The 25,208-nt window shown below is 55.0% G+C and overlaps 2 protein-coding genes across 7 annotated transcripts in view; one reads left to right on the top strand and one right to left on the bottom strand.

The window, feature by feature from the left end:
- Positions 1–11,662: 11,662 nt before the first annotated feature.
- On the top strand, positions 11,663–22,516 carry SLC29A4 (solute carrier family 29 member 4). Of its 2 annotated transcripts, none has more exons than XM_005435647.4 (11): positions 11,663–11,782; positions 16,766–16,935; positions 17,605–17,736; positions 17,848–17,961; positions 18,035–18,163; positions 18,633–18,707; positions 19,090–19,355; positions 19,455–19,590; positions 19,832–20,019; positions 20,271–20,511; positions 20,585–22,516. In XM_005435647.4, exons 2-11 carry the CDS (start codon positions 16,776–16,778, stop codon positions 20,725–20,727), a joined length of 1,584 nt encoding a protein of 527 aa, XP_005435704.2. In that variant the 5' UTR covers positions 11,663–11,782; positions 16,766–16,775; the 3' UTR covers positions 20,728–22,516. The 2 variants fall into 2 exon arrangements, with proteins under 2 accessions (XP_005435704.2, XP_055564433.1); XM_055708458.1 differs by lacking the exon at positions 11,663–11,782 and adding an exon at positions 14,420–14,595.
- The window catches only part of TNRC18 (trinucleotide repeat containing 18), a 59,275-nt gene continuing 56,514 nt past the window's right edge, over positions 22,448–25,208 (bottom strand). For all 5 annotated transcript variants that reach the window (XM_055708451.1, XM_055708447.1, XM_055708449.1 and 2 more), the window contains one exon: positions 22,448–24,810. In XM_055708451.1, the coding sequence (XP_055564426.1) occupies positions 24,604–24,810 (207 nt within the window). In that variant the 3' untranslated portion in view covers positions 22,448–24,603. The remainder of the gene's footprint in view (positions 24,811–25,208) is intronic.

Here is a 25,208-nt window from a genome sequence, read left to right as displayed (position 1 = left end):
TGTATTTGTGGGACTGTTCTGTTTGTTGGGATGGAAAATGGGAAGTGTTTCCCTGCGTAAGGATATAGAATATAGAAAGTGCCTTTACAGGGAAGAAAAGGAATTGCTGCAGGAAGAAAGCTAGAATGAAGAAGGAATTGCTAGAGACTCTTGTTCGTACACCTTTAGTACTTGGGTAGCTATAGCCCATAGTGGCTATATAAGCTCGTGGGTTGTTTTTTTAGAGAAGACTTGCAATGCACTTTCTTTCTCTCCTGTAGATTGTCTTATTTCCTTGGCAGAGTAGCAATAACCTTTTTTCATACTTTTTTAAATCATCCAAAGCACAGATTCTGTCATGCTGGAGGGAAGGCGCTGTAGAGTGTGGCAGCTCCGTTCTATAAACAGCCTTGAGGTTTTCAGCTGGAAGGCACAGCGCTCAGTTCTTGCTTCTTTTCAGTCTGGGCTGAGTCTGCTGCTCTCATAATGAAGGTTCATGACTTTTTTTTTTCTGCATACTGGTGTAAATATAAGTGATTTTTGAAACTTTCTTCTGAGTTCTCTTCTGCTGGATAACAGTGTGGGGTTTTTTTTGTTTGTTTGGGGGTTTTTTTCCCTCCTTTCTTCAGAGTACCTCTTGTGGTATACTCCAAGGACCAGTTGTCTCTTTGGGAGTTTTGGAATAAATCCTTAACTGCCCTGACCCTGGCTAGGGCTTTCCAAGGCTGAGCAGTGCTGCAGACTATTTTTAGGGTTGTAATGTGCCTTCTCTTAAGTCTTGGATAACAGTTAGTGAGCAAGTGATTAGCAAAGTACTTGGTGAGTGTTACTTTCCTTTGCCAAAATGAGCCTGCTTTGCCTTTTGCGTAGCAGTGTGGGTTGCTTCCTTTCCCTCTACTGCTTTCAAAGAAATAAAAATAAGAACAGTCAAGGAAATTGCAGATCTTGAGAGGAGGACAGGAGAAGCTGAGTGCTCCAGCTACGTGTGAACTCCCTACCACAATTAGATGATGTGCTGTTAGGGTTTGGTACTGTTAACAAGTCTTTTCTCAGGCAACAGCAGGCAGTGGTCTTTGTCCCAAAATCCGTGTGTGGGCAGTGGGCATCCCCTTCCTCTCAGAGTGCAGAAGGTGGTGGTAGCCCCTGCCAAGTGAGCTGCCTCTATCAGTAAGACTGTGTTAGTCTGTGTAAGTGGAGGATGTTCTTTCACGAGCGCATGTGGGAGAGAAGGGACAAGTTTGTTTATTCACTGAAGGCCCTTGACTGTCCTAACTAGATTGCTGGAATGGCTTGTGGTGTCCTCTCCAGGACCCAGCACGTTCAAAGCAAACCACTGAGCCATGCTGAAGTCTCGCTTAGTCTCTTAATTTTTAAGCTCTGGCTGACAAAATAGTTCCAGACCACGGAATTTAGTTATTTTTTTTTTTTTTTTTTTTACTGCAAGTACTATGAGCTTTGCTGTGGAGCTCATAACTGCAGAGTAAAATGCAAGTCTTGAAGTAAATATGAGCTCAGTGAGCTTTGCTGGCAAACTGAACTGCCCAGGAGCTGTCAGATGTCTGTTCGTTCCAGGCTAAAGCTGGTAACATTCCTGATAACATACTTGGAGGCTTGGCATAGACTCCACACGTAGAGCTCGCCATAAACGTGCATAAGCAACACGGGCCTGCTAAGCACCCAGGTTTTATGACTCTTTAGTATAACAAAGACCATGTTGCATAGTAATCACATGAAGGGGTGTATCTTACTGACTTTTAAAAACTGAGAACATTTATCATATTCATTTTACCCACTTCTTTCACACCTTATCTTCCACAGGTGAGTTGGAGATCCCATATTCACTGTATTTGTGTCTTCCATATGGTGTAGTATGCTCCTGCTGAGCTGCACACTGACTGAATCGCTGTGCCCTGCTTGGTTAGCTCTTAGGTAGAAATGGAAGCCAGTTAAAGTTATCTTCTTGTTGTCATTGTTGTTGTAACTGGGAAAATCTTTTTTAGAGAGCAAAAGTATTAATATTCTGGGGTTAGTGACCAGCATGGAGCTAGTAGGATGGAGTAGATGGTTTCAGTTCCCCACTGACAGTGTATTTAAGAGTGGTGACAGTAGTTTGTCTTAAGTTCATTGCATGAGGATATAAACCTTTTCTCAGATAAAATATGACAAATAAAATTTCCCTCTGATGGCCTTAGGCCCTCAGTAACCACCCTGCTGTGGTATGCTACCAAAGTTAGAAATCTTTCAGGTTGGGGTTTCCTTCCAATGAAACAAAGATAACTTTTTTCTTAAATATACCAGAAATGCTGTTTGCAGCTGCATCCTCACCTGAGTGTGGAGCGTATGATTGCACTGTTATGGTCTGTGGGTCAGGTGGTGCCTAAACATTTCTATTTTGATGGTCTAACAGCCCTGGATTCTCCAGGGAAAGCCAAGGAGGCTCTAGCCCTGTGCTGTGGCCATGGGTGTCTAATCATACGTTATGGAAACACCCTTCCTTGGAAGGACAGTGTTTGTTCTGTGACAGTTTCTCTCTGGGTACAGGCTGCACTTCTGGATAGCTTTTTAACTCTGTAGAGGGTTGGGGGCAGAGAAAGACAACTGAAACAACCAAAGCTGGGGAGGGGGTGACGCTTATAAACTTGGAATCCTGAACTCAGGTCTTAAATTGCAGTGGGATCTGTTCCCAGTGAGTACCACAGGGAAGGAGCTATTTCTCTTGATGTGCAAATAACTAGCAAGTGTATATACTCTGCTGCTGTCTGGACATCTGTTTACTTTGTATTTCAAGTTCTGATGCAGGAAGCTTTTGTCTGCTCTAGTCTCCTCTTATGTCACTGTTTCCAAAATACAAGTGATAGATACAAATCTAGTACTTAAAAGGCTGGGCCTGGCAGAGAGGGGGAAGTAAAAAGCACAAAGAGGTTAGTACAAGCTGTTGCTTCTGAGGCCCTTTCAGCAAGACATTTGTGCGAGTGCTGCCTCTGGGATCAGGTGTGTGCGTGTACCTTGCTGCTCCAGGTCCTGTGCAAGCGAGTTTCTTGGGCCCGCTTTCTACAGAGGACGGGGGTAGCGATGATGGCTTTTTAAGTCTGCCTGAATGCAGCCAAACACCTGAGAAGATTCTTAATACGGTGACAGATGTCGCCATAGAGGAGGAAGCTGTCATCTGATCTATGTGTAGCAGTAAAAAGGGAGGAATGAACTGAAGAGCCACCGGCTCAGTGAGTAGGGTTAGCACAGAGCCCTGAGAAGCTGATCCGTTACATCCCATGCTGTGCTTTCTTAGCTTTAATAATGGCATTAGCACCAAAGCAACATGCAGTAAGACGGTAGAATTTCTTTCCTGGTAGATCACTGAGCTATTCGGTATACCACTTGCGTGTGCAGATGCTCCACTGCTGTTTGCAGAGCAACAGGAGTCTTTGTCCAAAGCATTGGTGGGGATTAAGCACTGCAGAGGTTTGGAAAGTTTTATTCTGTGCTCCGGCAGTCCTGGCTAACAGTCGCCTTGATTTAACCTGTTAACATCTGAGCACAAAGCAGTCTCCTCTCCACACGTGCAGAGCAGGCCTTTCTTTTTTCTGCAATCTGTTGCACCATGAAAGGCTTGCAATGAAGAAAGCATGGCTCTGACCGTAAATAAATCCTTTCAGATTCCAGTTGCACAATCAAAGGAATTCAGCAAATTCCTATTCTTCTAACCATGACATGCCTTCATTTTAACACTCTTCAAATTGGCGAATCTCATCTTCCACTGCCTTGAAAATAACGGACAAGAAGTTTTTATTCTGGCTTGCAAGTAGCTACAGTTGTGCTTGTTACAGGTGTCTGGGTGCTGTGGCTTTGACCATGCAGCTGCAGCGATCCGTACGCTGACTCCCCCTGGGCTGCCTTTGCATGTGTCCAACTTGTTTCTCAGGAGTGGGGAGTTGTTCCTGAACCTGTAGCTCGGGGTTTCTATGGGGCGTTGGCTCAACCCTTTGTCTACCTGGATCTATTTGCTCTTGCATTTGCTTTCTTACCTGGAAAAAACCCAGCATCCTGCAGTGCTCGCTTACTCTCTTCGGTATCTGTGTTGATAAGTGGAAAAATGTCTTAACATTCCACCTCACCAAGTGTCTGACTCTCACTGCTAGCCCATCGCTCTTTGTAATTTTATAACTGCCTAAGAAATTAAATCTGTGTTGTGATAAGTATTCTGTGTCGTCTTCCTTTTGTTTGCTGCCTGGAGATGGGGCCAGATAAGATCAGGGTGACACTGCGTGTGCTCTGTGCTCCAAACAAAAATGCCAGCAGTAGTAAGCCCTCAGTCCTAGCTATGCTTTGTAGCTGCTCTCGAAAGGCACAGTCAGCTTGGGTTTTGCAGGGGCTGGGAAAGAGCAAGCTGAATTTCTCCTAGCACGTTTTGCTTGCAAATGTAATTTTCCCTCTTGTTCCTCCTTTAAAGCTGCTCTTCTCAGGACTTGCATTCATGCGTTTCTCTACCGCTTCTCAGGTGAGTGTAAATAACTTCCTTTATTCTTTCTTTTATGGCATGCATCTGAAGCAGTGCTTTCAAATACGCATCCTGCTCACTGTGCTGTCACTCCAAGCTTGTTGCTTCTTGCGTCCAAGCCCAGGAGGAAGATCTGGAGCGAGTCCACGCAGATGGGTGAGGAGGCATCGCCTGCTTCTGTATGTATCCTTTATTTTGCAAAGCCACGACAAACCCTTTGACGGGGCGGATGAGAGGAGGAAAAGCCTTTCTGCTTTTGCTAGCAGTGGCGGAGCACGCGATGATGAGGCTCTCCTTGTTCTCCTGCGTGCTGGTCTCATAGCAAGGCTGCAGCTGTCAAGCTGCAGACATCTTTCCTGATCTAGCTCTGGAGGGCAATGCTGTCCCGTCAGTGCCGTTTGTGTGCCTCCGTTTGCTTCAGGCAAAATAGGCTATGTTAGCTCAGATGAGCGTTTCCAAACCGTTCATTCGGCTGCTGGTGATGTTTCCTGTCTTCTGCCTGGAGCAAACTGAAGATCTGAGAGAAGTTGCTGGTGGATTCTGTAAGTGGCAGCAACTTCCATCCACGGTGGTGATGCCAGCAACTCCACTGTCTCCTGCATCCGGAATGGATGTGGTCATCCAGACCCGCTGATGTTTCGGGAGGTCTGACTGCCCCTCTGCTCCTGCTCTAGGAGAGAAAAGCAGGATATTCTGCAGTAAGTATGGGAAAAATTGTAAATAATGTGTCAAACCCAGCCCTGAACTAGACAGCCGCAGCTGGGTTCAGATTGGCAGTTTAGCATCTGTCCGCTGTTAACGAGTCTGGCCCATTAAGCATGAATTCCCAGGGAAAGGACTGAGAAATCTCATCTCCAATTATTTATCTTATTACAAGGATATAGACATGGACTTGTGCCCATGTTCCTTCCCGGCATGCTTTCTCCTGGTAGCGAGTAGGCTTCTGGATTTAGCCGTGCTGTGGTGGTCTCGGCAATGAGACACGGAGACCTTGTGGTGTACAGGACTGGAGTCCTGCGTGCAGGAACTCTGAGCAAGCATGCGATTCTGATGTAAATTCCCAGGCCGTGGCTGTGCTGATGAGCGCACTGCTGGCAGCGGGGGGAAGAGCCGAGGGACCAGGCAGAGCAGCTCTGGTGGGCTCACGTTGACCTCAGCCTTGCTGGTTTGCAGCAAACCTCCTTCGATGCAGCATTGCTATTTTTTTTTTTTTTGAAGCAATTGGGGAGAAGGCAGATACTGGGGTGGTGCTGGGGGTCTGATCCTGCCCCTGTTCGGGAGCAGCTCCCTCCACAGCACCCGCTCCCAGCTGAGCACTCACTGTCCCTGAGCGTGCACCTTCGTGTACCACATCTAACCTAGCCCAGACAGGCCTCAGCCAGACCCTTGGCAAAGGCTTCTTCAGCCAATTAGTGGTGTGATGTGAGCTAATGAGGGCTCTCTGCCCAGCCTGCTGGAGTTGAGGAAATCTGATGCCTGCTGTTCCAGCACTTTAGTATGTTTTGGGTTTTTCAGCAAGTGAGTTCTATTAAGTTACAGGTTATAATAAAGTATTTGGAGATCGCTATGTGCAGGTAAATCCATAAAATGGAGGATTTTGGCAGTGTTTTGATAATCTGGATGCTGTTTTGTCGGGGCAAGGAAGGCCCAGCGAGACCTGTGTTTGCACAGGTCCAGGTGGGGGGCTGTACTGGGGAGCACTGAGTGACACAAGGGATGGATCCGCTTTGTCCACCTGAGCAGATCCACCTTGTCCATCCAGTGGGTGCAGACTGTCACTTTTGGGTGCCAGTGTGGCACGTACCTGCTTAGCATCTCCCTTGTTGCTGCTCAGGCCAGGCAAGTGGTGCTTGCAAAACCCTTCTGGAACTTCACCGTCTGGTTCCTCGGCAGCTTCCACATCAGGGCTGGTAATTTTATTTTATCTGTGGAGGGCGGTGGGAGCGCTGTCCCAGGGGACGCCTGGGCCTTGGGATGGGGAAGGCGGAGGGGGGGCCCCGCTCTGCGGCCGCGCAGCCGCTAGATGGTGGTGCGCAGTGTGCACGGGAGCATCCCCGCATCCCAGCCCGCAACGCCCGTGTGCTTCCCTCCCTTCCCCGGGAGCATCCCTGCATCCTGCCCCTGCAATATCCATGCCCTTTCCTCTCTTCCCTAATTGCATCTCAGCCTTTTCTCCCCACTGCATCCCTGCTCCTTCCCTTGTTCCCTCCCGGAGCATGTCCCTGGCAGCTCCTGCAGCAGAGCTCTGCAGCACCTTTTGTGCATGCTCAGGGCACCTTCTCTGCGCTGGTGCTCCATGACTCAGAGCAGAACAAGACGCTGGGTGTGTGTGTGGGGAACCATCCACAACCAACCAAACCAAACTGGTCTGTGTTTGCCCAAACCGAGCCACTGAGCCAAAGCTGCCCGGTGAGGCAGAGGGGCTCTGCTGTGTGCCCCAAGGCCCCTGCGGGAGCAAGCTGCTGGCAGGCTGGGGATGGAGCTGATCTGCAGCCATGCCGGGCTGGGGGGCAGTGGTGGGGCCAAGCCATAGCAGAGCGGTGGTGCCTTTAGCTGTGTCCTTACACCAGTGACTGTACCGCTGCTCTGCCATGTTTCCCTGAGCAAATTGTATTGCAGCTTTGGAAACTGGGCTCAGAAGTTGAGCCCTGTGGTAGGAGGGAGCAAAGCTCTGGTCCTCACTGGCCCCACAACCTCTGCTGTGGTGTGAAGTCTGGAGCAGGTCTGGTTTGTAGGGAAAGGGGGGGCGTTGGTGGTCCTTCGGTGCTCCACGCTTGCTCTGTACGGGCAACAAGCCCGGCAAAATCACAGATAGCATCTCTTCTCTCCTCACCTGAAAACAATTTTGAAAATAAAAACAGGGAGGCAGAGCCAGGAGGTGTTACCTCACTCCTTTTTAATGTTTCAGATGGGAAACAACCTTTCATCTCTCCCAGGGTATAAGGCAATTTGCATTTCAAGAGGTCATGATGTAGCAATGTCATTCTACCATCTGAAATTAGTTACTAAAAGTGTATTTGGAAACAAGACAACGCACACACAGAAAGATGGCCTCTGCAGGCTCAAATTAAGGGCTCATGTCATCCCTGATTTCCCTGGCTGCTGCTGAAGGATGCTGAATCAGGGAGGTACAGGCTCTGCCGGGGATGCAAACGATGCAAAACCTCTGTGCAGCTGGAGCTGCTCTGGCCACAGGGGATGTGCCAGGCTAAGGGGGACACAGGTGTCCCCTGGGAATCGGGGGGCTTTGTGCCCTACTGCCGTGTGCAAGCTTGGCTCTGGAGGGGCTGCTGGGGTGAGGATAACTCAATAACCATCTCCCTGCAAGCCCTGCCTCCCAGCTCCCGTGCTCGCCCAGGTGCCGGACCTCAGCCTGGCTCCAGCAATCCAATTCCAGCTAATAAAAAGCCTCTGGCAGCCCCCAAGCTGGGCCAGGGCCGGGGTTTGCTGGGTGCTGCCTGTTTTGTTTTCTCAGCTGCTGCCTCTGCCCTCCCTGCACTCACCGCTGCCACTTATTTATATTGGAGTTTGCATTAGCAGATGCACTCTGGGATATTCAATTACCTATAAAGAGCTGGAGCAAGGCAAGCCTTTGCTGAAGTGATCAAGGGGGTTGGGGGGGTGGTATTTTCTTTCTTGATTTTGGATGTTGTTTGTGTTTGGTTTGATTTTTTTTTTTTTTAACTTCCTTTTAAAAGAGATGTGGGAGGGTTAAAGTGGTAGCATTGAATTAAAAAAGAAAGTGGAGTAAAGAGAGGGGAGAAATAAATAAATAATCCTGTTTATGAAATGAAACAGCTGGGTAGAAAAACAATCTCTGGGAAGAAAGCAGCTCCCAGGGCTATTTTTAGTGCTTTTGTTTCTTTTTCTCCCCCTGCCACTGCCCCCCATCCAGGCTGCGGGTTTGGAGCATGTCAGTCCTGCTGTTTTCCCTCACCTCTTGACTGCCAGGTGATGCTTTTTTTTAATTTTTTTTTTTTTGCATATTATTTATAACACAGAGGCAGGGGGAAGGGCAGCAGCAGGCAGGAGAGGCCATGCAGGCATCACCCTCAGCCCTGTCTGGGAAAACTGGGGGGCAAGCTAGCAGGGGCGGCCATGCCTCTCCTGCAGGACCTGTGGCAGCAGCAGGGTTACCCCGGAGCTGGCCATGGCCCCCCCGTTGCTCCTCGGGGCTGCTGTAACCCCTTCCAACCTCCCCTTTGCCCAGATGCTGGGTGGTTGCAGTTGCTGTGCTCCCTGCAGCTCCAGGGCAGGAGTCACCTTTGGTGCGTTTTCATCCGTTGTGAGCCCCGCAGCAGCCAAGGCTGGAGGATCCCAGGAGATCCATTGGGTCCTTCTCCTCCCCCTGGGCACCATCACTCCACAGCCCATCCTAGCACAGCTTTTCTCCACTGCCCTCAAAGGCACCCGGCACTGCAGCCTTCCCCAGGCGTCCTCCCAGCACCTGTATCCTCCCTCTTCCCCAGATCTCCCATCACATCCCTCCGGGATGGTGCTGCTGGCCCAGGACTCCTCTCCCGGCATCTCCTCTACCACCACCTCCCCCCGCCAAGAAAACCACCAGACGGGCTCCCATCTTTGTGCCTTTATGGAAGAAATACATAATTCTTTTATTATTCAATTAGGAATTTAACACAGAATCAGGTGATCACTTTAAGAGGATTTCCTATAAGGCAGGATTTGAATAACCAGGCTATGAGCAATATATTCCCTTAACTGGTTTATTCCTTTATCAGATTTTTTTTTTTCCCCTAAGCACTTTAATGCATTTACTTTCCCATTGTCGACACTTTCCTCCACGCTCTTCCTCCCTCCCCAAGCTTATGCAAATCCCCCGTAAGGCGTTTAATGCGCCGTGTGTGTCAATAGTGCCGAAATCTTCACGGCGGCATTAGGCTTCATGCATGCCCTGGCTGATTAAGAGGGGCGGTGGGGGCAGCCTGGCTGCCCAAGCCCCCTTTCAGCCCTCGCCGTGGGGCCGGGGAAGGGGCCCCCAGGCTGGGAGATGCATTTTTTTAGAGAAAAGGCTGGAGCTGAAAGTAGCTCTTTTCTTTTGCAGGGCGAAACGTGAATGGGGAGCACGGGGCTGAGCTGTCTGCCGCTGTTTGCTGCCCTGTCACTCAGCTTTCAGGGTGCTGGGGGTGCGTGGAGGTGTTAAACTTGGGGGGGGATGTCTGTGGGTGGGATGTGGGCAGAGGAAGGTGGGAAAATAATCCCCAAGCCAATATCTGCAGCAATTTGCGTGCCCGTTGCCTGCCCGAGTGGCAGTGGGGGTGCAGGGTGCATTGTGCCTGGGTGCCCACCTGCCCCCAGAGCCCTGTGGAATGGCTTTGCGCATTGCTGGCAGGAAAAGCAGATTTTTCTTGCTAATTGTGCCACTGAAGGCTTAAGGTGGCTCAGCTGGGGGCTCTGCCCCTCGCCAAGGCACTGGGTGATGCTGCCCGGCCTCCCTTGCGCCGCTGGTTTGCTTTTCCAAGGAAAAGCACCTTGCCAGCAGGCCTGGCTTGCTGTCCGCTGGGTCTTGTTTTGGAGCGGGGGTTTTTACAGGGTCTCACGTACCCGGTGGGTGGGTTAGAAGCCTGGAGCACTGGCTTTGAGGGATGCATTTGCCCTGCTCGCCTTGGTGGAGCATTCACTCTGAAACCTACAGACAACTGCTTGGACACTGGAAAAAAGGAAGCATGGGGAGGAGGGCAGCATGATGGGAATAGCCAAAGGGGCTGTATTGCCTGTAACCTGTGGTTTCCTTGTTGCCAGAGGAGCCCTTGTAGCTGCTGGCAAGGCCCTTTGCAAGCCCAGGATTGGGGGAAAAACCCCATCCAGGGGTGGCTGTCACCGTTTTCTCCTTCCAGAGCAATATCTCTTCCCTCAACCTGGATCTTTAAATAGCCCGGTGAGTGGGAGCAAGCTGAACCGGCCCTTCCCGGCCCTTGTTTCCGCTACGCCTGCCACTGACTGTCTCCTTTTTTTATCCTGTCCTGCAGCTCTGCCTGTGCATGCAGCAATTATGCAAAATTGCAATCAAGGAGCTGAATTAGCAGCTCATCTTGGATTAATTAGTGATGGATGCAAATCTGCTCCAACAAAGAAGGTGGGGGGCTGGGGGAAGGTAGTGCAAAGGCTGTGGGTATCCTCTCGGTTTATCCAGCTCTCCCAGGCTGGTTTAGCTGATGTGGAGTGGGAGGGATGTACAGAGTAACCCCTTGCAGGAGAATCAGGGCATCCGCATGGACGTTGGTCCTTGGCCTCAAGATGAGGGATAGGTGCCCCAAAGCTGGTGCTCAGCTCAGCCCCTGCATCTCCCTGAAGCATTAAAACCCAGTGTTTTGGACTTAAGAGTGGTTCCTCCTCCCACCTCAGTCCTGTTGCAAGGCTTGGGAAAAACCCAGTTAATCCCAGTGGCTTCCAGTGCCGAGCTCCTGCCAGCACCAGGGATTTCTGTTTGCCTGCAATCGGATTGTGACAAACCCCTCCACTTGCATCAAATAAATTCCCTGGCTACTCTCTGCTTCTTGCAGGCCCTGCTAATCCCCAAGTGTGACTCCAGCCAAGAGACAACATCCCTGATTAATCTCCACCGTCTCCGTGCAAAGCCGGCGCTGCTGAGGATGCTCCCGGTGCTGGCACGGCACGCTTGGTGGGCACTGGGAGCAGACCTGGGGGAAGGATGGCGAAGGCTGCGATGCTATTTAAAGGAGCTTTTCCAAGAGGGGATTGCAGGCTTGGGAACAGCCTCCCCTTCCTGTGAAGCAGAAGAGATGGATGCACAGCACTCCTGGGAGCCCTGAGCGTGGGGGTGTGGGAGGGGGGAGCTCAGATGTTTCATCTTTGCCTGCCCCCCCACCCTGCTCAGCAGTCACAGGTACAGTGTCACCCCCCTGGCTGGTGCAGAGGGGACGCGGCATTGGGCACAGAATGCCTGGAGCTCCCTGGCAGGGTGAGCACAGCTTGGTTAAGGAGTTGGGTTTTGCTACTCTACAACAACCATGGGGTGGATTGTGGCTGTGCCCACAATGGGGACAGAAGGAACAGCTGCTTCCCACGGTCCCCAAGGGTTTAAAGCTGGGGCTTGAGGGTTTTGGCAGTACACTGGAATGCAGACACCTGAAAGGTCTCTCCTTCCTCTCACCTCCACAACAGCAATGATTAATAAAACCTGACTCCGCTGGAAGGGCAAGAAAAAAAACAGTACAGGGGATTTCTGGAGACCATCCTAATCCAACGTCCCTGAGCCAAATGAATCAGCAGCGTCTTATTCTGCCTGGCGGGATTAATCAGCGTTCGAGCAGGCTCCAGGAAAGCAAGGTGAGTCTCTGAATAGCAAGGAGCCATGGCATGGTGGCCACAGAGTGTTAACTGGTTCATGGAGCGGAGCAAATCCCTCCTCATAATCCAGCAAACACTGCTGGGATGCACCCACTCGTGTCAGGAGCTGTGGGACAGCAGAGAGAGACAGGAAAAGGGGAGAAGGCAAAAATACCTCTAAAAAGCCGTGGTGTGGGTGAGGGATGCTCTGTGGCCCACATTGTTGGGTGTGGAGTTGCAGGGAGAGACTCCAGGATGGGGCTTGGGTGGGATGTCCCTCCTGCCACGGGGACCAGGGTGTCTGGGTCAGCTTTGCCCCATTGCACCTGGAGCATCACGCCTGGCAGGTTTTCCTGGCTGTTAAAGTGGGTCAAGCAGAAACCCAAGGAGCATCCAAGCTCACCAACCTCGAGCCAGCTACATCAAGGCTGAATTATTCAGGGCCAGTGTAAAAAATTGAAGAGCCCAGCAGAACTCAGGGAAAGCCCAGCTTACGGGACCCCCTGCCCCCATACCCTCATTGGGCAGAGCCTGCTCATGCTCGGTGGGGCACCTTGGGAGGGCAGACGGTGTGGTTTGGGTCTAACGCTGCCCTTAGGGATGGGAAAATCAGAGAAAAAGCACTCTGAGAAGTTCACCCTGATAGGTTCGCCTCCCTGTGGTCCCCCCTAGCCCTCCAAGCCACAGCAGTTTCTTCAGGTACCCCAGCATGTCCCCATTGCACCCACAGCAGAAGCAAGGAAACCCCCTCGTTCCCCAGAACAGGGATCAAGAGGTCATGATTGTAGATGGTAAAAGTCAGGGGCTTGTTCTTTGGCACAAGGTGTTCGGTCGCAGCATCTCCCAGTGGCTCAGAGAGCATTGGGGAGCAGAGATGCTACCCTGGGCTCAGTCATTTTTAAGGGCCACCTCCCCCCCTCCCCTGGCTCCGTAGCTGTGGCTTCAGGATGGGGAGCAGCAGCTCGCAGGGAGAATCCCTGCGGAAGGCATTGAGTAATGCTGCCTGGTGAGCACAGAGCAGCAGGGCCTTGCCGGCGAGCCGTGAAAAGGCGAGCGCACATATGCTTCAGCTCATCCTGCTCTTTTTGTAGAGCACTTGCACCATCTGGGTGCCAACCAGCAGCAGGCACAGTCAGGGAACCCCCACCACAGTCACCCCCTTTTCTTAAATTTCCAAAGTACCTGGAAGGGGTGATGGAATCTGGTGCAGGGAGAGGGGGCATACCCCAAGAGGAGTGAGGTGCTTTGAGATTTTACAGTGACGCTACTAAATTAGAGCTGAACAAACCCAACCAAAACGAGCAGCCCAAAAAGTCCCTGCCTTGCACTGGTGCGCTGAGCTGTGCGGGTGCTCAGACAAGGGGGAGCAGGGAAAGCTGAGCCCCTGGCTCCAGGCAGAACTCAGCACAGCAGTCTAGTTTGCTCTGAGCCAAACTCCAGCTACTTCAGCCAAGGAGAGAAGATGGAAATTTCCACCTGGCCTGTTTTCTTCCCTGCGATGAATTTGTGAGAGACCTTTCGCTCAGCCCTGCTCCCGGCAGAAGGGCGGCTGAGGAGGCACAGCCGGTTTTGTCTCTAATTTCCTTTGGTGTGAGTGGCAGCAGCGCATCCCGCCGGCCCTACACACTGATTTATACAACACAGCATTTATTGACTGCGAGATCCTAATTCACAGCCCGGCACGTTGCAGCCATGGCGTGTGAGCAGGGACAGTACCTCTCCCTCCCACAGCCACCGTCCTCCCATGCTCCAGGTGGGGAAAGCCCAGCAAGGGCTGGTCCCCCAGGGCCCTCACCCAGTCCTTGGTGGAAGGGGGCACCTGCTCTGTGTCCCCTGCACTTTGCTGCTCCTGCGAGAGAAAAACAACAGCATCAAATCCCTGTGATTTTGCTTGCGGCCTTGGCCAGCTCACCCAGCTCAGGAGGGTGGTGACACCCATGACATCCCTGCCTGGAGTACCCTCCTCAGGGACACACGTCCTCTCACTGGACAGATGTCCCCACTGTCCCACACTGTTCCCTTCCTCCTCTGCTCCCACCCCTTGGGTATGTTGGGGAACAGAGACCCCCCCACTTGCTTCCCCCAAAAGCTGTGGGATTGCTGCGTTCTGCCAGCCAAAGCTGCAACCCACCCATCCATCTGTCCTTCTGTCCATCCATCCATCAAGGCTGCTGTCTGTCCAACTATCTATCCTTCTATCCATCTATCCATCTATTCTGTCCATCTGTCATCCATCGGACAGCTCATGCTGACCCTGCCAAGCCCCTTTCCAGGTCTGGAAGGACCCTGTCCCTGCAAAGCTCCTGTCCTAAATGAAATGACCTGGGCTTTCTTTCTAATTAATCTCTTTGCAATTAGCTCCAGGCCTTCAAAACCACCCTAAAGGGCCTACAGGTGGTGCCTATGGGCAGTACCTATGGAGGGTACCTATAGACAGGGGTATGAATGTGCTCTGTTGGCTAGAGACACCTCCCGCCCGGGGGCCGGGGCTGCTGGGGGCGGGGGGGCCTGGGGCTCCCCGGCTGCCAGGCCCCCCGGGGGGCGGAGGAGGAGTGAAGGGAGGCGGGGGGATGCGGGCGGGAGGCAGGGCCGGGGCCGCCTCCGCTCCGCTCCGCGATCGCAGCCGCCGCACCCGCCGCCGGCGGCCCCCTGCGCGCTCCCCCGCGCCCCCCCACCCCCCGCTGCGCGCCCCCGCTGCGCGCCCCCGCTGCCCGGCGGAGGCTCCGGCATGGCGGGGCCGGGGGCCGGCGGCCGGCGGCGCTGAGCGGGGCCGGGGCAGCGCCGATGCCGCAGAGCCGCCGCGGCGGAGCGAGGTAAGAGCCGCCGCCGACCTGTTGGGCACGGCCGGGCCCGGCTGCGTGCGGGGCGAGCTGCGGGGAGACACCTCACACCGCCCCCCCCCAGCCCCCTGCCCTCCCTCCTCCCCGGGCTGCCCCGCATCCTGCCCCGGGCGCGGCCGGGCACGGGATCTCCCCCTCTCCCTCCACCGAGGAGGGATGCCCCAGCCTGGGCGGGGGGTTGGCTGCCCCTCGGTTATTGCAACTTCGCTGCTTGCAAGATGTCGGGGGGGCCTTTTGCCAGAGCAAAAACCGTTTCTCTGCCCGCGGGAGGGGCGTGGGGGGGTGCTGCGGTGCCCGGGGCTCAGCCGGCACTGGGGGGCAGCGGGGGGCTCCCCCGCTCTGCCCGGCCCTGCAGGTTCTCTGTCCTACCACCCCTGGCCGTGATGGAGGACCCCCCTCCCCTCCCCCGCTGGGGCCGGGGGGGGCGGCAGGGGCCAAGTTTACACCGCGGAGACGGGTGTAAAGCTGGAGGGAGGGGAAAAGCCGCTTTACCGCGATGCAGGGATGCTCGGAGCAGGCGGGGGCCGGAGGGCTGGTCCAGCCCTGTGCCTGTGCAGCGCATCCCGCTCCGCTCCCGGCCCCTGGAAGTTTGGGTCACAGTAGGTACGGGGTGTTTCCAGCCGGCGTGTTCTCCAGCTGGGATCTCCGCTATGGAAAAACCCTGCAACAGGCTTTCCCGGCATCCTGGGAGATGCCTCCCACTGGGTTTTAGCGCCTGGGGTAGCATCAGGCACAGAAGGGTGCTTGGTGAAGGGGATCACAGCCAGCTCCTTTGTGAGCAGTGGGATGGAGTGGTGTCCCCAGCCAAAACGTGCCCTGCTGGGTTGTCCTGCCCACGGGGCTCCAGGATAGGGAGGTCCTGGGGCCCCCCCGGCATGGCACAGGGTGGGGACCCCAGCCTGGCCCCATCCAGGCCCCTACCAGCACTGTGGCCTCTGCGCAGCATCGGGCTGTGCCATGCTGCTCCGTGCCACCTGTCCCTGCGGCGAGAAGATGTATTTTGGGCTTTAGGGCTGCACTCACGAGGTCTGTGGGCACCACATTTGCTGCCCACCCCAGGGCCCCCCAGCATCTCGCCCATCTTGGCAGCCAGGGAGATGCCGCAAAGCCTCTCTGCTCCTGCAAGCGCCACGTCTGGCAGGGAGACCACAGAAATAACCAGCATCGATTTTCCCTCCCTTGCCTGCCTCAACCTGCTGCCTTGGAGGAGAATTTTTGTGATTTTTCCCACCCCCCCCGGCCGGCTGGGTGGTCCGTGGGCACGGAGGCAGGCTGGCATCTAGCGACTGGCACCGGTAATACAGAGCGGCACCCCCACCGCCCCGGGCTGCTCCCCCGGGCCTGGCCTGGGGTGGAACTGGAGGGATGAACTGTGTTTTGGGTGGCTCTGGTAGGGTTGCTGGAGGATGCCAGGTGTTTGGGGAGCTCATTTTGGGATGTATTTGGTGCAGCCCCTCTCTGGCATGCTGCTGGGGTCCCTCCAGCAGCTCCCTGAACATCTCCCTGCTTGCTGTGTTCCCTCAGAGAAGCAAATCCAAAATGCTCACCTGAAAAGCCAGGTCGCATCCCATCCTCTCCCTGAAAAGGCTGTGGGAGTGTGTCTGCTCCTGCCAGTGGCTCTGCCCCAGCCTTGGGCAGCAGAGATGCTGAAAAAGGGCAGAGACCAGAGGAACCATCTGCTGCCTGCAGGGAACAAGGGCTTCCCAAGGCAGCCGGCATCTTCCCCAGCAGCCTCCCTCCATGAGTGGCTTTCACCCATTAATTTCTCTTAATTGCTTTTGGAAATCGCAGCAGCGTTTGGTATTGGTAGCATCCCAGTAGGTGCTGAGCTGGGCTGGGGCGAGCGCTGTGCCTCCGGGGTGGCTCACGTGGATCCCTCCGATCACTGCTCCCCACACCACATCCATCCTCCTGCCCAGCAGGCCGAGGGATCCCTGCTCTTCTCGGGGAAAGCATCTTTCCAGGTGGAAAAAACACAGTAGCCAGAGGGATATGGTGAGGTGGTGAATGCTCAGGGCCACCCACCCACCATCCATCCCTTGCAGACCCTTGGCATCACCCGGGGATGATGCCCAAGGGGGGGGCGACAGAGGAGCCGTGACCCAGCTGTGCACCCCGGGGGTGTCACCGCTCTCCCTCCCAGGGTGGCCACCATGGGCTCGGTGGGAGCCGAGCGCTTCAAGGAGCTGAGCCCAGCAGGGACACCGGAGGGCAACGTGGTGATGAGCTTCAGCTTCGACAGCTACCAGCTGGAGGAGGATGAGCTGCAGCGGGGCAGCCAGGCCAAGGGCGTCCTCACCTTCATGGAGCCAGGTAAGGGCAGGCACGGCCCTGACCAGGAGCTGCGTTCCTTGTTGGTTTCCCACCCATTTAGCAGCTTCCTGGGGTGGGTTTAATAGCCACAAATGGCCCAAAATGCCCCGAGATTGCCTAATGCCTTTTTTGGACCTGTTTGTACCCATGTGAGCTGCCACAGCATCCCACGGCGGTGGGCTCTGCAGGCTGGCCAGGAGCTGAGCGTTCATGCCCTGGCTCGTGCCCAGCCTGCAGCTTCGCCCTTCCCGTGCAGGTCTCAGGGATGCTCACGGGATTCACCTCAGCCCTGCTCCACATCTGAGGCAGCCTGTCCACCCCCACCCCCCTCAACCCCTCCTGCGCCTTGACTTTGCCTGTTACCTACTCTGCCTGGCTCTCACGTTATTTGACTGCAATTAAAACTCATTAACCCCATGAAGCCTGGGTGTTTTCCTGTCTCCTGGGTCTCACATTGCAACGCCTTTATTTAGGGAAGGAGTTTCTCAGGGCTGGGGTTGTTTGTGAGATCTGCAGGGCACTGGGCTGCTTGCTGTGGGTGGGACAGCCTCGTCTGCCATAAAGGATGTGGAAGCATCATTCATAGCCCTGAGGATATGGGTGCAGGTCCCACGGCTGCAGCAGTGCCACTGTCATGTATCTTACTCTTTCCTTCCCTTTTTGGAGCAGTTTCAGAGGATCCTGAGCCCCAGGATCGATACCATGGGATTTACTTTGCCATGCTGCTGGCTGGGGTGGGATTCCTCCTGCCATACAACAGCTTTATCACCGATGTGGACTACCTGCACCATAAATACCCAGGTAGGTCTCCAGCATCTGCAGCACTTCTCAGCCACCCCAAACTTGGGGAGAGGTGGGCTATGCTTCCAGGGGAGCCAGATCCCTGTCATCCAATGCTTAAACCCTCTGCAGGTACCTCCATCGTCTTCGACATGAGCCTCACCTACATCCTGGTGGCCTTGGCGGCCGTCATCCTCAACAATGCACTGGTGGAGCTGCTGAGCTTGCACACCCGGATCTCTGTGGGTGAGTGGAGGTCCCCATGCCCCTTGGCACTCCCTGTGCTGTCCCACCACCCACCTCTGTTTCCCACCTGCAGGCTACCTCTTTGCCCTGGGGCCCCTGCTCTTTGTCAGCATCTGTGACGTCTGGCTGGAGCTCTTCACTCGCAGGCAAGCCTACGCCATCAACCTGGTTGCTGTCGGGGTGGTGGCCTTTGGCTGCACAGGTATGTGGGACAGCGGCTGGTGCTGGGGGGCAACCATTCCCATCCCCAAGAGCCATGGTCTCCTGCGACAAGCTCTTGCTCTGATTGCTATGAAGGTGACCCTTGTGTCCCTGCTCCATCCCCTCCACCTCTGTCCAAGCACTGTGGGACTAGTGCGCTGCATTGGTCCCCAACACCGCTGATCTGGGCCACCACAATGGCTTTGCTCTCAGCTGGGCTGCCATGGTGGCTTCCCAAGCCTCTGCACCTCGTGGCCAGTGGGAACAGCCGTGGTGGGGCATCCAGGGAGGACAACAAGCCTCCCTGCCTTTGTGGCAAGGAGGCTTCGGGTGCTGCAGCGGCTGTTTGGGAAGGATGCAGCTCCCGGATGGCACCACGCATGGGCTCCCACTGGGGTTTCTTCCCCCTGTCCGGCGTTTCGGCTGCAGCAATAATCCCTCCTTCTCCCCTTGGTGTGTCTCTCCTGAAGTGCAGCAATCCAGCTTCTACGGCTACACGGGGCTGCTGCCCAAGCGCTACACGCAGGGAGTGATGACTGGCGAGAGTAAGTACCTGTGTCCATTGCCCGCGTCCACGTCTGACCACATGGGCTTGCTCGGGGGGACCCTCCTGTGCCTTCTCCGGGAGCCCCAGTGAGTCCCCAGCACAGCCCAGCCGGGTTGCCAGCAGATCAGGGACTCCCCAGGGTGCTCCCCAGCATAATGGGGTGATTAATGGTTTCTAAATCACTTGCAAGACCCGCTGCACTGCCTCGCTGAGCTGGGGGGGCAGGATGTCTGCCAGGAGCCAGCTTCATCAACCCAAAATCACTGCTGGTAGCTCCTCCACACCTGGAGGCATCACATCCACATGGTGGGGGCTGACGGGGGTCCCTGAGCCACAGGGCTCAGCGGGACCCAGTGCCGATAGCTCTCCCATGCCACCAGGCACTGCCGGGGTCATCATCTCGCTCAGTCGTATCTTTACCAAGCTGCTGCTGTCAGACGAGAAGGCGAACACGGTCATCTTCTTCTTCATCTCCATTGGCATGGAGCTGACGTGCTTCATCCTCCACCTCCTGGTGAAGCGCACCCGCTTCGTCCGCTACTACACAGCCTGCTCCTGCAAGGGTCTCCCCGAGACCCGGGGGGCTGGTGACCATGGGACAGGCTACCGCGTTCACCACGATGTCACCGCTGAGGATGTCCGATTTGTAAGCCAAATTTGTAAGGGGTGGGGGGTTCCCTGCTGGCTCCTGGGGTCCCTCTTGCCACTGGAGCTCAGCACTGGCATCCCTTCTCCCCCCACCCAGGAGAACCGGCAGCGGGGGCAGCCGAGCCCCCCCCAGGGCAGCCCGGGCCTCGAAGCTGAGCTCGCTGGCAGCGGCACCTACATGCGCTTCGACGTCCCTCGGCCCAAAATCAAGAGGAGCTGGCCCAGCTTCAGAGGTTGGTGGTGGGCTTGAGGGGCAAGCCATGGCCAATGGAATGGTTGTGGAGCATTTTATGGGGTGGAATGAGCAATTGGTGGCCCAGGGTGTTGGGGAAGGGTCATCCCCTTCTCAATTTGCCCAAAACCATGGGACAACCTCATCTTTGGAAGCCACCCTTTGGGTGCAGGCAAGACTGTCGGGCTCTGCAAGGGGAGGGCTGCAGGTTTCGGCTGAGCTGTGCTGCCCATCCCTGCCAGACATGCTGCTCCACCGCTACGTCGTGTCCCGGCTCATCTGGGCCTACATGCTTTCCATCGCCATGACCTACTTCATCACGCTGTGCCTCTTTCCTGGGCTGGAGTCGGAGATCCACAACTGCACACTGGGGGAATGGCTCCCCATCCTCATCATGGCCATCTTCAACCTCTCCGACTTCGTCGGCAAGGTAGGAGAGAGGCCACCACCAGCGTGGTGGGGGCCTGCCTCCTTTTTGTGCCCTCTTTCAAAGCCACTTGGCTCCACCAAGTTGTCATCTCCACCCATGGGTATCTAATGGGCGTGAGGTTGCTCACTGGCATGGCCGAGGTGGGGCTCCTGCAGCAGTTGGTCTTTGCACCATCTCATCTCCTCCTTGTTGCCCCATTTCGGGCACCATGTTGCCCCCCACCCCAGCATGCTGTCTGACCCTTGCTGCAGATCCTGGCTGCCCTGCCCTACAACTGGAAAGGGACCCATCTCCTCGTCTACTCCTGCCTGCGTGTGGTCTTCATCCCCCTCTTCATCATGTGTGTCTACCCCAATGGGAGGCCCACCTTTGGCCACCCCGCCTGGCCCTGTATCTTCTCCCTCCTGATGGGCATCACCAACGGCTACTTCGGCAGCGTCCCCATGATCCTGGCTGCCGGCAAAGTGAGCCCTGAGCAGCGGGAGCTGGCAGGTAGGACCGAGCCCTCTCGGGAGTCCCATGCAGGGTGGCCAGAGCACCCTGACACCCATGTCCCTTCCTGCAGGGAACACCATGACCGTGTCCTACATGACAGGCCTGACGCTGGGCTCAGCCGTGGCATATTTTGCCTACAGCCTCACCAGTACATCCCACAGTACCTGTTTCTACACTGAAACCTCCAACGGCTCCTTTACATCAGGGTACTGAGCCCCGGGGCGGGGCGATGGGGACAAGATGGGACCCACTTCCCACCACAGTCCCCACCACCCCGCTTCGCCCACGTCCCTCCTCAGGGAGGGAGCCTGGAGCTGGAAAGCTGCCCCAGGGTGGACAGGGACCGGCATCCTGTTGACACGGGGCCGTGACATCCCGAAAGGGCCCGTGCTGCCCAGCCAGGCGCTGCACAGGGCCACGTCTTGGGGTGACATTCCCCCCGACACCCCAGAGGACGGTTCCATGGCTCTTGGGGGGCTCCCCATCAGCGATGCGCAGCTCTCCGGTGGAGGCAAGGGGGTATTCTCCTACTTGAGCCAAGCCAGTGCCAGGAAGAAGAAAATACTGCCAAATCCCAAAGGGAAGAGGACCAGTGCTGGGGAGGAGGGTGACGGAGGGATGGTGAGGAAGAGGAGGCGCAGGAGAGGAAGGAAATGCTCCTTAAGTCCCCGGGGCTCTAGGAAGCTAGGTCTCAGCTTTCACTGATGGTGCTGCAGGTTTTCACCAAGAATAACTCACAATCCCTCCCCGAAGACACCAGTTGCTGTGTAGAAGACCCAATCCACTTCTGCTGGTTGGAAAAATACTTTTTTTTTTTTTTTTTTCCTTCTTTTTCTTCTTAGTTGTGTCTTGGTTTTGCCCCCCCAACTGTCAAGAGGCAGGGTCCTGCCTTCCTCCCCCCGCCCCACACTGTGGGTCTGCCCCATCACAACGGGGCAGGGGTGGGTCTGGTGGCCACAGCACTGCAGAGGCCACCCATGCGCCACTGCTGAGCTTTGCGATTTATTGCAAGGGACGTAACTGAAGCTGACGTCAGATTAAATGTCTTTGCAATGATGCCTGGTCATTAGCTGTGCTACTAGGCACTGCAGGCACTTGGCTGCTGGTGATGGGCTGGGCTGGCAAAATGCCTGTCCTCTCAGGTCTTGGGGTGCCCTTGTGCTGCTTGGGGCACCTTGGAGACCCTTCAGGGTCCCCTCTGTCACCTGGAGTGGCTGGACTTGTCACCAGGTCCCATCAACCTCCACCCCCTGCCAGCCTGCAAACTACTGCTGAAGCACACCACCTTTGTGGGCAGCAAGGGGAAGAGGGAACGAGCCGAGCGGAACAGAAACCATCTGGAGAAGGTGCCAACAGCAGAGCCTGCTGCTTTGTGGGACTGGCTGCACCTCGCTGTGCCAGGAGGCAGTGGGTGCCGCCTCCCAGGGAACCGAGCCCAAGGGCTGGAGGCTGTGGGAGCAGGGGGCAGCAAGCACCAGGCTTGGCACCCCAGCCCAGCCCCACCAGCACCAAAGGGTCTCGCCGTGCCATCCCCGGCTGGGTGAGGCACAGCTCACACTGAAAAGAGCAAACCCAGCGCTTCATCCTCAGCACATCGTCCCTGCAGGGCTCAGGGTGTAGGAGTTGCCATGAGCATGGTCGCTGGGGATGGACTCGGCTCCTGCCCCACGGGCCCCAGCGAGCTGAGACCTCTGCTCAGGGTTCCATCCAGCCGGGCCACCCCACAGGGTGTCCCCAAAGAGCCACACAGCACCTGGGTTGGGTCTTTCCCCAAACACAAGGCAGGGGCTGAGCCCCAAAGCAATCATTGCCACCAAGGGGAGAAAAACCCCGCAGTCAGGACAAGCGAGACAAAGAAAGATGCTTCGTTGTGTTGCTTTTTTTCAATTATTTTTTTTTTTTATGAAAAAAGATCACACGGAGTTCTCCAACAAACAGAATGCCAAAAAAATTGTTTTAAACAAAACATAAACAAAACAAAACAAAAAAAAAAGACAAAAACCTGGCTCTCCTTTCCTCTCGATTGTCTGAAATATCCTTGTGTTCCATAGAAGGCAGTGGGTTTTAAGTGCTTTCTATTTAACATTAGCATAAAATCTCTCTCGCGCGCTCTCTCTCTCGCTCTTTAAAATATGCTCACACAATTTGCTTCTAGAAGTACAGTACACTTTGAGCGTGGGGGGTGTGCCTGTTCCCAGATCATTTACAATCACAATCCAACAGGAAATAAAAAATAATATTCTAAACGTCAGACTGTGTTCATTTCTGTTGTTGTTTTTTTCCTTTTTTTTTATAATTTCATAATTTTTTTCACAGTTTTAAAAAGTTTATATTTATATATATATATTTATATTTATATTTATAATTAAAAAGTTGAATCCATTTAAAGACTTATAATACAGGAGGGCTAAAGAGTCTTTTGGTACATTAAAACTGTACAGGCTAGAACCGTCACTATCCGCTGTGCCGGGGCGCCGGTGGCGCGGGGTGGAGATGGTACGAGCTCAGCACCATGTGGTTCATTTAAAGGACGAGGGGTAACTTTGCAGGGGTGTCCCTCTCCCCTGAGCCCTGGCCTCCAGTCTCTGGTACGCAGCCGGTACCAGGGCGGATAGTTTCCAATCTGTCCTTGTCGTAAGCATCTCCCCACCGGAGCCTGGGCCGTCGCTCCCGGCCGAGCCAGGCCCCGCTCCGTGTCCTAGCAATCTGTAGTGCGAGTCGGTAGTTGCAAAGATCAGTGCGTCTCTTGGAGTTTTGTTTTGTTTTAAGTGCAAGGATGTTGCATCGTTGCATGGTTCTCCTCTGGTGGCCCCTCGGGCCAGGTACAACGCCGGTGCGGCAGCGGTGATGCTCCAGGTGCCAGCGTGTGCCCAGTGGGAGTGAGACAGCGGGTCAGCTCCGCAGAGGGAAGGAGGGGGCGGTGGTGGTGGCTCGCTGGGAGCCGTGGGGAGGTTGGCCAGCTGGATGGAGCGAGCTGAACGGTCCCCTCCCCGAGCCCAAGGTGGCAGTGGGGCTCTGGCTGTGGAAACATCATAGATGGGCACGAGCGGGCTTCACACTCTACTCCCGCTCCGTTCAAATGATGGGCGAGGGCTTCCCAGCAGCTCCACGTCTGCTCGGGCAAGGCATGGGGGATATAGCTGGGCGAGGGATGCCAAAATTCAGTAGCCTGTGGGCTCCTCTGCTCCGAGCACCGAGCAGCAGCTTTTCCCAGCCATTTCCTGCCCCACTTCACTGCGCACTCTGAGACGAGCTCTTTGTTCTCCAAATGTCACCCCCTCACCACGCGCTTGCTCCCTCCAACACCTTTCCAGGGCAGGAGGGACACAGAGTGACAGGGAAAGTGGGTTCAGACTGTTTGCTCGAGGCAGTGGGAAGGCAGCATCCCAGACTGGATGTTGGCTTGTATTCCACCTGGCTCCTTCCAGCCCGTCGGACCTCTTCTGCCATCTCTGTGCTGGGGCCAGCTCTGCCCCTTCGTGCTCCACGCTGCCGGCTATGGTCCTCCAGGGAAAGGGAACTGCAAAAAGGCGCTGAGAGGATCGAGACGAGGCGCTGAGAGAGACTCATCTCCTTTCTCTTTCACCCTGTCCTTCCTAAAGGGTCATGCGGAACTAAGCAGGAAAGGGAATATAAGGACGGAGAGGAGTGTACACGGAAGGCTAGTGGGTGTCCTTCCATGTACAGGCGGCTTCCGAGTTACTGATGGGGGCAAATGACACAAAAGGGATCCCTCCTGCCGGGGGGGCCCGCTGGTGAAATGATCACAAGACCCATGTGCTTTCCTGGACCAAAAGGAGGAAGGGAGAAGTTGGTCAAGTGTCACCTTACTTAAAGCCACTTCCAGAAGAGCCTTGGGGTTCAAGCACCACCCCTACCCCTCCAATGGCATCTTCCTCAAGTCCTGTAACTGCTTCCCCAATCCCTTTCTTCAGCCCTCTCCTTCCTCCTCGTGTCTCTCGCGCTATCCTGTCTGTAGTGTGACACAGAAGTCATGAGCATTGAAAGAAACAATCATGTCGTCTGAACAGGCACGTCCTCAGGTTTGTCCCGTCCCTTCCCAGGGGGTGGCACATGTCCCCTGGGCAGTCAGCAGATGACAGGGACCCCATCAGTGTTGAAGATCATGCCCGTAGTGGGCTCGTAGGTCCCTGCAAGGTAGTAGAGGTCCTCACTGTCTTGGTATTTCTTTGTCTTTAGCATCTGCTCATACTGATCCAGACCAACAACAAGACACTTGTGTGAGATGGTCTGGACATCGTTTTCATCCACGTGAGAGGACTGGTAGAGGGCTCGCTGCATTACAGGAGTGGAGGGAGATGGAAAGGAGCCATTAGATCTCACAGCATTTACAGCATCATCTTCAATATGCAGGAAAAATGTCCAACACAACTGGCCAGGGCTTGTGCTCACAGACAAGCAGAACTCCCCATGCATCCCCACTGCCAGCCCAGGGGAGGGACACTGGGAATCCGCAGGGGCAGCACGGACACGATCCGCCCAGCACACTAAACCTGAGCCCTCGCTCTCAGCTCCCACCGATGGGAATGCCACAGCCACCAAGCGCGTGGGCAGGGGAATACAGAGGCCAGGAGTTTGTCATCCTCACTTCAAGGATGCAAATGCAAAGATGGGTGCCGGACAGGTGCTCCCAACACCCAGCACCTGTAGCTACTCCCACCATCCCAGAAACA

This window comes from Falco cherrug, chromosome 4 (assembly GCF_023634085.1).
Source record: "Falco cherrug isolate bFalChe1 chromosome 4, bFalChe1.pri, whole genome shotgun sequence".
Lineage (NCBI taxonomy): Eukaryota > Metazoa > Chordata > Aves > Falconiformes > Falconidae > Falco > Falco cherrug.
This window is presented reverse-complemented; position numbering and strand designations above follow the sequence as displayed.